Genomic DNA, 10,512 nt, shown 5'->3' on the forward strand with positions numbered 1-10,512 from the left:
TTTTTTTTTTTTTTTACTACCTTTGAACCTTGGGTTGTACTTTTTTTTTTCTTGGACTAAATAAATGAAAGGAAAATAATTTAAATAATATAAATTGGGTTATTTTAGAATGGACCAAAAAACATATGAAATTTCTCCCCCTCCTGATATTAAGCCGTCTCCCATTGACAGTCTCCTTTCATGCTCTATTTCTCACGCCTACACATAGAACTTTTCCTCCATTTAACAAACTCTTCCTCTTACCGCTGCCCATCGTTATATGGCTCCATAACATCATGCGACTATAATTAAGACAACTTATTTTACTATGAAATTTGTTAGTATTCAGGCCTCTCTTAAAAGTTAAAACAGTTACTAACCAGTTTTACCTCCAGGTTATTGATTAAATCAATTATGAACTGCCTTTGGTTAAAGCAACCATCACCAATATCAATTAAGATAAACAAATTAAGTGAAATAAAACAGTACATAATGATATGGCAATACAACGAAAACCAATGAAATAAAATTTCACAATAAAAACTTCAGAGAATTTAATATATCAATCCCAAGGTAAAAGAAACCCACTAACTGTTTAGAAGTTTATAATAACTAAATAACTATATTCTTAGAAAACATTACTAAAGTTATACCCAATGCAGGTTTGAGTTCATGAGCTTCCTCAATTATAGAGATGTTTTATGCAAACTTCTTGTCTGTAAGTTCAAGTACCCACTTGAAGATTCAGATTTAGCATCACTTGTGATGAATGGTATTGCAACAACTTCAACACCATCGATTTAAAATATGCTTTGGTTGATCACCTTTAGAGGCTTTTGAGAGTAGCAGGCAAAAAAAACCATATGATCACGAGAACATCTACTAAAGTCTATTTTCATATATTAGGGTTTGCTTATAATATTTTTGACTTATTTGCACAAAACCCTAATCATTTAATGCGTTGAAATCACATTTCAGTAATCTCGAGTTTCAATCAGTCGAGAAACAATTTGTTCTGTTAAGATCTAGCTTTCTCAATTGGGCTAGCAGGTGTCAAACAGCTCAGATTTGCACTTGAACTGTAGTCTTGACAATACTTATAAACACTAAATAGCTATAACAAGACGCTATTGAAGATATGTAGACTAACCACAACGTTTAGTAATTACTATGAGAAGAACAGGTAAATCATAGGGAATAAATATATAGAGAAAAGAACAATGATAAATTATTGTAAATCTGTTAGCAATATCACTTATTATTTTTCTATCTATTATGAATAAGTGAATAACATTGTTTGGATTTGTTATTAAACAAGATAGGTGTTATGAATTTAGCAAGATTGGGGGTTATGTAGGACCGAGCAGCATGCAGGCCACTAGAAAACTGAATTTGATTTTTTTTTTTTTCTTATTTCTCTGATGCTTTAAGTCTGCAAATGAATTACGTATAATTATTTTGGACTTGTTGAGGATGACTATGAGATGGTGATTTGGCTAAAACAAGTAGTATTAGAACTTTAGGACCTTAGACCTAAATTTAATGGGTCGTGACCACTGTTTTTGTTGTGGGGAGTAAAAAAAATATAAAATGATTAATTTTTTTTTTCTTGTATATACAACTTTAGGACCTTAGATCTAAATTTAATGGGTGGTGACCACTGTTTTTGTTGTGGGGAGTAAAAAAATTAAAATGATTAATTTTTTCCTTGTATATTATATATGATAATCTAAGTTAGTATTCTAAATACAATTTAGTATACAATACAACTATATTGTACAATAGTCTAAAAAAATTGTTAATAGTTTAAAGATCGGTAAGACAACAACCATTAAATGCATAAATAAATATAATTATATACGTGATCATACATTTTTGTCATATTAATAATTATTTATTATATTTATATGTAATATCAATTAAATAAAAATATATAATAAAGAAGAATAGTAACACACCTCGAAGTAGGACTGGGAGTAACGTGAAACTAAGAAGAAAAAAAAATTGATATAAGTTTTTGCTTTTGAAGTGTATCACTTTTTATTTTTTAACCATACAAGTGGCCATTCTTTTGGAATTGGAGCAAGCATTAAAAGACTTTTTGAATTTGAAAATCTTTAGAGCACTCATCAAACTACTTTTTGCTTTTTGTAACCTTAGGCTACAATCAATTTTGTAGCTAAGATTTGTCTATTAATTTTTTTTTTTGCTTATTTTTTTCAACCATTTGAAAAATCCATTCTAGAAAATTAAAGTTTAAAAATGTTTGTACTTTCCTTAGTTGTGTTTTAGATTTTTTTTAGTTGATTCAATTACATGCTTGTATTGGTCAATGAATCACACAATTGAATTTAATTGTAGTTAAAAATAATCCCTTTTGTGCAATATTATTAATATATCCACGTGGTTGGATTTAAATGAAAAATCTAAAACACTAACATTAAGGAACAATAATTCTAGAATCACAATAATTTTCACAATTACTGAGGTGATATATTGTTAATGGTAGATAATAATGTAATGTTAGTAGTGGATTTGGATGTGAACCAATCAAGGAAGTCAATTTATATCGTACCAGTATTGGTACTGTGGGGACTTAACTTGGCTTGGACCCAGAGTATGAATGGGTTTTCAGCCCAACAAGCCCAAACAATAAATTTGTAAAGAGTGGATCGAAGGTTTAGGTGCTGGCCGGCGTTCACGAAGCATGAACTCTTTTCTTTTATTAAAAAAAAATACTTAGAACTATTTACAACTAGGGGATGTTCCTCGGCCCATGGCCGAGGAGGCCTCTTCTTCTTTCCCCCCCCCCTTTTACTTTACTCGCTCCTTTTATATAGTCTTCATTGTCCTATCTCGTTCTTCCATCTGTTGATCATCCATTCGCCTTTCTTCTGACCGTCCGTCCCATCAGAGGCCTTATCAGCACTCAAGTGGTTCACCCTGATCAACGTCGCCTTGCTAAGGGGTTACATCCCTATTAATGCGGCCAGAGGGGTTAGGTGAACGCATTAAATGTGGAGGTGACAGCTTGCTCTAGGCTTGTCCCTTTCCAAAATTATCCTTAGTATGCCGAGGACGAAGAGGTCCTCGGCGTGGATCCAAAAAAGAGTCTCTCCTTAATTTAGCCTCGGATGGTCATCCTTCCTCGGCGTGGGCCTTGGGCCTACTACACGATGGGCTGAGGCTATCAGGCCCACGGGCCCCACAGGCACTGTTTTTAAATGTACAAAAATAAAATGCTAGGCTGTTTTCGGAACTTTTTAGGTGTTTTGCCCGGTATTGATGTTTTGGTCAGAACAATAAAAAAGTGTTAAAAAGCATGTTGTTTAAGCTAATACATTGAATCTCTCAAGTGTTTAGGAAAATTGTTGAATTCACTCATTGTCACACCCTATATATAAGTTAACTCTTTCTTTACAAACTTTACTATAACTCATATTTTTATTAAGTTTCAATTAATTTAATTTTTAATGTAATTTAATTTAAAATGTACTAACAAATAATAAAACTCCGATCCTTTATTAATATTCGTACATATTATTGATCATAAGGTTTCATTTATCTCAATAAGTTTCTTGGCAGTAGCATAAAACACTACTAAAACATATATATGAATATGATTACAATAGAAATGGTTTCTCCTTTTTTCTTTTTTTTTTGAAAGGAAAATTGATGATAATTACTAAAAAAAATATTTTATTTTCTTCCCATTTATGTTTTCCTTGAAATGTTATTTAAACCTAAATATCATTTTAGTAATTTTAGGATTCTTAGCATGCTACTTTCAATAACTTTATAGTCTTATACACTTAAAACAGGTTCAAAATAAAATAGAAAGGAAATAGGTACCCCTGGAATTAAAAAAAAATAATACCAATGTCAAAATGTTTGGACTTAAAAATAAATAAAAATTTTAAAAATAAAAATAAAGAGACAGTCAAATATGGCTGTGCCATATTTGACCGCAATCTGGGTAATGGTCCCCCCCTTCAAAGAAGAAGGACTAGATGTAATTTCCCTGATGTGACAGAACACGACTTGATGACTTGACCTGCCACCACACCGATTTAATCACTCACTTAAATGAGTCTCGCATGTTATAAAATGCCCTATCCCTATTGAAACCAAATGAGCCATTCCTCTCTTTCTCTCTTTTTATTGTTTTAGAGGATCAGAAGTGAGTTTCAAGATACGTACGAAACATTGAAAAGATGTCTCTATTCGGGAAGGTAGAAGCTGAAATAGAGATCAAGGCCTCTGCATTTAAGTTTTATGAGGTTAACAGCAAGCGATTAGCTGAGGTACCGAAAGTTGGCCCTAACTTTATACAAAGTGTTGATTTAGTAGAAGGAGAATGGGGACAAGAGGGATCTGTCATGTGCTGGTATTTTATCTTCGGTAAGTCAATCAATATTTGTTGTTGTTGTTGATCATGTCTTATGAATTCCGGAACACTTTTAACATTTTATGTAATACTTGCCCTTACAAATGCTAATAGCTGGCCCGATCAACTGTGTACGTTTAAGATTTACTATAGATTGTGTTGCTGACTTGGTGGGGAAAAAAAAGGAATTGTAATGTGTTGTTGGGGGTGAGCTGACATATATTTAAATACTTATTTTTTAATTAGTTTTTTAGAAACTAAGTATGTGTTTGGTTTCAAATTAAAATTTTAGTTTATTTTACTATCTAGCTTATTTTTGTTACTATTTATAGTCTCACTGTACTTTTTTGTACGAGTTTGCTGTACTATTTTAACTAACTTCTACTTTTATTTATTATGAGTTCAGTAAAAAATTTTCAGTTTTTCAAAATAAGCGGATTGCAAATAGATTCTAAGTCGAAAAAAAATCAATAAATGGAAGGAGTTTACCTTTTTTTTTTTTTTTTTTGGTCAAGAATAAGATTTGGCCAAAGATTTTTAATTTTTTACATTTACGTTTGGATCCTAAGTTTAAAGGAAATTTTTTAAACTTCTTTTATATATTTTTATTGGATTTAAATTTTAATAGTTCACTATTATATTATTTTTTTTATTATATTTTTCGTGCTTACAAAATTTTAAAATAATTAAATATCAATAATTATGTTATAAATCGAATTATTAAATTTTAAGTTTTGGTGGTCTTAAATGATGCTCTTTATAGTCACTGTCATCTTCATGTAGAAGAACAAACCCACAAAAATCAACTCTAAAAAAATAAAAATAGCCAACTAGCCGACACCTATAACCCTCCTTTAAAAAGGAAGAAAATTTTAGTTGATTAATATGCCAACTCAAGTGGTGCTATCATATTAAAGGCATTACCGATAACAGTTATCAACTTGAGGTTTAAAGCGGTTTAAAACATGTGCTATATATCCAAAAATTAGGCTCTTTTAAACATAAATCACTCTAAATTTCTTTAAAAAAACCTCCTCTCCTCTTTCCGTGTGTGTTAATACTTAGTATTCTCCAAAAAAAAAAAAAAAAATTCTTCAATGCAGCCCAATGAAATCAACTAGGTCCAAGGCTCTCTCTCTCTCTCTCTCTAAATAAATATTTGGATTAAACTTATTAATAATTATGCATTCTTAATTATAAAATTCTTAAACTTTATGGTTGGAACTTGGATAACATATATTTCTTTTATATTTTCCAAGTTAATTTACTAATTTTATCAATAATAATATTAGTAAAAAAAAGAAAAAAAGAAATCAGAGGGCCATTTGTTTGTTGGTATTTTCGGTGAGTAAAGCATAATATTGAATAATTTTGATAAAGTCTAATAGGAAACACTATTTTTCGTGTACATTTTATCAATATTATATTTTTCTCTCGCTGCCTTAGTCATCGATTAATCTTTTTTTTTTTTTTTTGTTCTCAAGGATTTTTCTTTAACTTTTTTTTTTTTTTGCCTTTAGAATTAAATGCATGAAAACATAAGAATTACTTAGCTCACTGCCTTAGTCATCGATTAATCTTTTTTTTTTTTTTTTGTTCTCAAGGATTTTTCTTTAACTTTTTTTTTTTTTTGCCTTTAGAATTAAATGCATGAAAACATAAGAATTACTTAGCTCAAAGATAATATAATATTTTTGGTACTAGTTAATATCAATGTACCATTTTAGAATATTACTCTCACCTATGTGTTATACTTTATAATATATCAATTGTAGTATATTACTTGTTTAACGAGGAGCAGAATATGATTAGGCCTGCCTCAACAAGATATATATTTTGAATCAAGAAACTTAATTGAATCAATCGATCCAAGGAGAGAGAAAGCAAGCAACTTATTTGAATCAATCCAATATATTTTCTCCATTCTGAGCCTTCCACCATCTTTACCAGAAGCTCGTTTCTTCAACTGACAATCCTGTAAAGCCAATCCTTCCTCTCCTGTTTTAACTTAGCATGAACCTAGTTCCGCCCTTCTCCACATTTTTCACTACTACTGTTGTTGGGTTACACGTATGAGTGAAGTCCCACATTGAATAAAGATAAGAAGAATAAGTGGATAATATAACATAATTGAGCACATACCCATTGGGGCTTAGGCCTTTTGAATTAAAGTGTGTCTCTATATGTTATATTAATTACTTAAAGAAAGCTCCCCAAGGTGTTTATCTCCCCGACAAGTGGTATCAGAGCCCATGGTGGTGTGCGGCAAAGATGATGAGGTGTTCATAGTCCCTACCCATCGGGGATAGAAAAAGCCTTAATGGCCTACACACAAAAATCCTGGAGAAAAGAAAAAGCCCAATAAAGTAATATTGCAAATGGTGCTAAACAATGATGACGTGCGAGATTCCCATGGACATGAACGTGCGGGGTTCCCATGGATGGCGTACGAGAGACCCATGGATGACGCGCTGATGAAGTGAAAAGCCCATTAGGCAAGGGGGAGCAAGTAAGACTTATTCATGGCCCACATAGAAGTCTTGAAGCCCACAGAGTAGCAAAGACTCACACGTGAGGGGGAGATTGTTAGGTTACACGTGTGAGTGAAGTCCGACATTGAATAAAGATAAGAAGAATAAGTGGTTAATATAACATAATTGAGCACATACCCATTGGGGCTTAGGCCTTTTGGGTTAAAGTGTGTCTATATATGTTATATTAATTACTCAAGGAAGCTCCTCAAGGTGTTTATCTCTCCGACAACTGTGTCCACTCTCGCTTCTCCTAAACCCCACTAGGCCGGCCCATTACTAAAACTTCTCTTCTCCGTACTTGTTTCTTCCATCCCCACTTAACTTACTAGTTTACTTTCAAGTCTCGACAATGCATTTACAAGTAGCGTTTGAGAAGATGCAAAAATTTAAATTGAGACAGAAAATGGGCGAATCAAGTAGGTAAATTGGAAAAATCTGCAGCTAGTAAGCACTGATTGACGGAAGTCAGATTGTAAAGTAGTTTTGTTTAGGTTTCCTAGGGAAAGGAACTTTGTTGCTCATTGTCTCGTTAAGTGGGTTGTTGTAGGTTTTTGAGAATTTTGTGTTCTCACTTGTCAACTACCATTGGATACGTGCTTTTGTAATGTTGTTTATTAGGCTGTGTTTGTTTTGGGTGAAAAGCATTTCCGGAAATGCTTTTCTGAATTTACGGGTGTTTGGTTGCACTGAAAAATCGATTTTCCGGAAATTAATTTCCGTTGACTGCCGGTCAAAGGTGAAAATGGATTCCGTTCCTATTTTCACTTCAAATCATATTTTCCGGAAAACAAAAAAACGGAGAGCACGAAGAGGGAGAGGGAGAAAGAAACAGAGAGCACGAAAAAAAAAAAAAAAAAAAAAGAAGCTGAAAACGCAAATGCCAGACACAACGTGCAAACCAAACTTACACTAAGTAGATAATTTAAATTTCGGCCAAATTTCAAATAAGTAAAACTTCAAATTTTAAATCAACTTAAATTTTAACTAAACCACGGACAAATAAATTGTGAAAACGTAATATTTTGGATCACAATTTTTATAATAATTATTTTATATGACATGTTGGGACTATTTTAATGTTTTTCACCCACCAAAATTTTAAAAATAAGATAGTTGCAGATTTCGTGGGCTGTAAAAGACTCGGAGAAAAAAAACAGTGTTTTTCCTTGGCAAAATATTTATTAAAGCACCAAGACCCCTTTTTTCGGCGTAGGAGCCTGACACGACCAGCAGGTAATTACCTTCTTTTTTTTTTTTTTTTTTGAGAAGCACCGGCAGGTAATTACCAACATGGAGGGACCCAATAAGTACGGAATAGGCTTTAAGAGCACCCACATTAGATGTGGGATATGTGCCAAATGCTAAATATTTGGCACATATCCCACACCAAACTCAATTTGAACCCATTTAGCAAATGTGAGATATGGTATATTTTTTGCAACATTAAACAGTACCGTGACAAATTTGCCACGGTACGAAACGCATGTGGCATAATATTTATTCTTTGTTTATTCCTCTTTCTCTCTCATATCTCTTTCATCTTCTCCTTCAGCAATTCCTCACCGCCTCCATCTCCACTCTCTCACATATCTCTTTGGCTGCGTTTGAATTGGGAGTAAATCATTTCCGGAAATGATTTTCGACATTTTTGCGTGTTTGGGTGTTCCGGAAAATCACTTCCAAATTTTCCGTTACCCAACGGAAATCAATTTCAGCACCTATTTTCACTTCAAAGTGTTTCCGGAAAAAATTGAGAGAGAGAGAGAGAGAGAGAGAGAGAGAGAGGAAGGAAGAAACAGAGAGAGAGGAAGGAAGAAACGGAGTGACCCACGAAGACCCACGACCCACCGCTACTCGCCGTCGACCCAGACCCAGACCGAGACCGTCGACCCAGACCGAGACCGACGACCCATCGCCTTCGACCTTCGACAGACGAACCATCGCGTTCGACCTTCGACTTCGAACCATCGCCTTCGACCTCGACTTCGAACCATCGCCCTCGATCTCGTCAACCTTCGGCGCTCTTCGCACCGGCGAGTCGCACCGCTCCGCGCCGCGCCGTCGATCGTCGTCTTCCTCGATCTCTCCGTTTTTTTTTTTAAGTTTGATTGTTGTTTTTGTTTTTTTTTTTTTTGATGATGTGATTGTTGTTGTTGTGGTTGTTGTGTTGTGGTTGTTGTGTTGTTGTGTTGTTGTTGCCGGAATTTGGTGTTGTTGTTATTGTGTTGTTACCGGAATTTATTGTTGCTGTTGTTGTTGTATTTTTATTGCCGGAATTTGTTGTTGAATTGGTTGTAATGTTGAAATTTTTTGTAAAAAAATTTGTTTGGATGCTGAGAAAATGTGAAAAATTTTCCAGAAAATAGCATTTTTAGAATACATCCAAACACATGAAAATATTTTCCACAACAATTTTCATAACTCAACCAAACACTTAAAAATATTTTCCTTTTCCGGAAAATAACATTTCCGGAAAATATGTATTTTCCGGAAAACATTTTACACGAAACAAACACAGCCTTAGTTAATACATGCTTTTCCTTCCAGGTAAATAAAAAATGTCTCACGTGTGATAAGACAGAAAGCAGCAAAATATAGTTAGTAAACTATAATGAAGAGACTTTACCAAAAAAAAAATATATATAATGAAGAGGGTGGTGTTTATATCTTGTCTTTCTTGTTTTGATGTTTGTACAATTTATTGTTTTTGTTTGAATCGGTGGCAGATGGGAAAGCTGTAATGTCTAAGGAGGTAATGGAAGCCATTGATGACAAAAACTATTCAGTCACTTTCAAGGTGATTGGAGGAATACTCATGGAGTTGTACAAGAGTTTCAAATTCGTTGTTCAAGCCACTCCAAAGGGTGAGGGGAGCTTGGTCCGCTGGACTTTGGAATATGAGAAACTGAATGTCGATGATCCTGAATCAAACACAATGCTTGAATTTGCGATTGGTGTTACAAAAGATATCGATGCTCATCTTACCCACGAATAGCTTGGAAGAAAGATTATAGCTTGCGTATTAATAAGCACAATGTGTTTGTGTAAAATAAAACTTTTGAGAGCTTTAAAGACTAGAGCTTCTTCATTTATGGGTACCACTAGAGCTTCCTCAATTGCCTCCTGCAGCATGTTATCTATATTGTATACATGAAATTAATGATGCTTCCAACTATATCCATTACTAGTTGTTAAACCGAGAGAAACGTAATTGAAAACACTAAGTCAAATTATAATGTTCATACTTCATATGTTACATTCTAGGATGATTTATTGCGATAAATCTATTCTTGAATGTTTAGTTCTAACTGTCAGGGACATACTCATAATTTTTAGCTAGCAGAGACTGGGTAAAAAAAAATAATAAAATAATAAATTAAACCTTCAAATAAGTATTCATATAGTATTAAAAAATTATAAATATACAAAATCTTATTCCTAAATACATTAAGATGAAATCATCTATCAACAAAGATGAAATTTATCTTTTTTGTTGAAGTTAGAGCATTCATAGTGGTGGTGATAAAAATTATAGCTATTAACACTTCAAAAAGTTATTTTATATATTTTTTCACATTACTTTACAATACACTCAATATCAAATATTCTATT

At 33.1% G+C, this 10,512-nt stretch overlaps 1 protein-coding gene across 1 annotated transcript; it reads left to right on the plus strand.

Annotated features, from left to right (window-relative positions):
* Positions 1 to 4,085: 4,085 nt before the first annotated feature.
* Positions 4,086 to 10,075, plus strand: LOC111994232 (kirola). Its single transcript, XM_024026107.2, has 2 exons — positions 4,086 to 4,380; positions 9,627 to 10,075. Exons 1-2 carry the CDS (start codon positions 4,194 to 4,196, stop codon positions 9,893 to 9,895), a joined length of 456 nt encoding a protein of 151 aa, XP_023881875.1. The 5' UTR covers positions 4,086 to 4,193; the 3' UTR covers positions 9,896 to 10,075.
* The last annotated feature ends 437 nt before the right edge of the window (positions 10,076 to 10,512 follow it).

The sequence above is a fragment of the Quercus suber genome, unplaced genomic scaffold (assembly GCF_002906115.3).
Source record: "Quercus suber isolate HL8 unplaced genomic scaffold, Cork oak 2.0 scaffold_411, whole genome shotgun sequence".
Lineage (NCBI taxonomy): Eukaryota > Viridiplantae > Streptophyta > Magnoliopsida > Fagales > Fagaceae > Quercus > Quercus suber.

What these genes read in the sequence shown, in the direction of transcription:
- LOC111994232 (XM_024026107.2), top strand. Translation starts at nt 4,194, where the DNA reads ATGTCTCTATTCGGGAAGGTAGAAGCTGAAATAGAGATCAAGGCCTCT. An exon ending in GTGCTGGTATTTTATCTTCG is followed by an intron (nt 4,381 to 9,626) that starts GTAAGTCAATCA and finishes AATCGGTGGCAG; the next exon opens with ATGGGAAAGCTGTAATGTCT.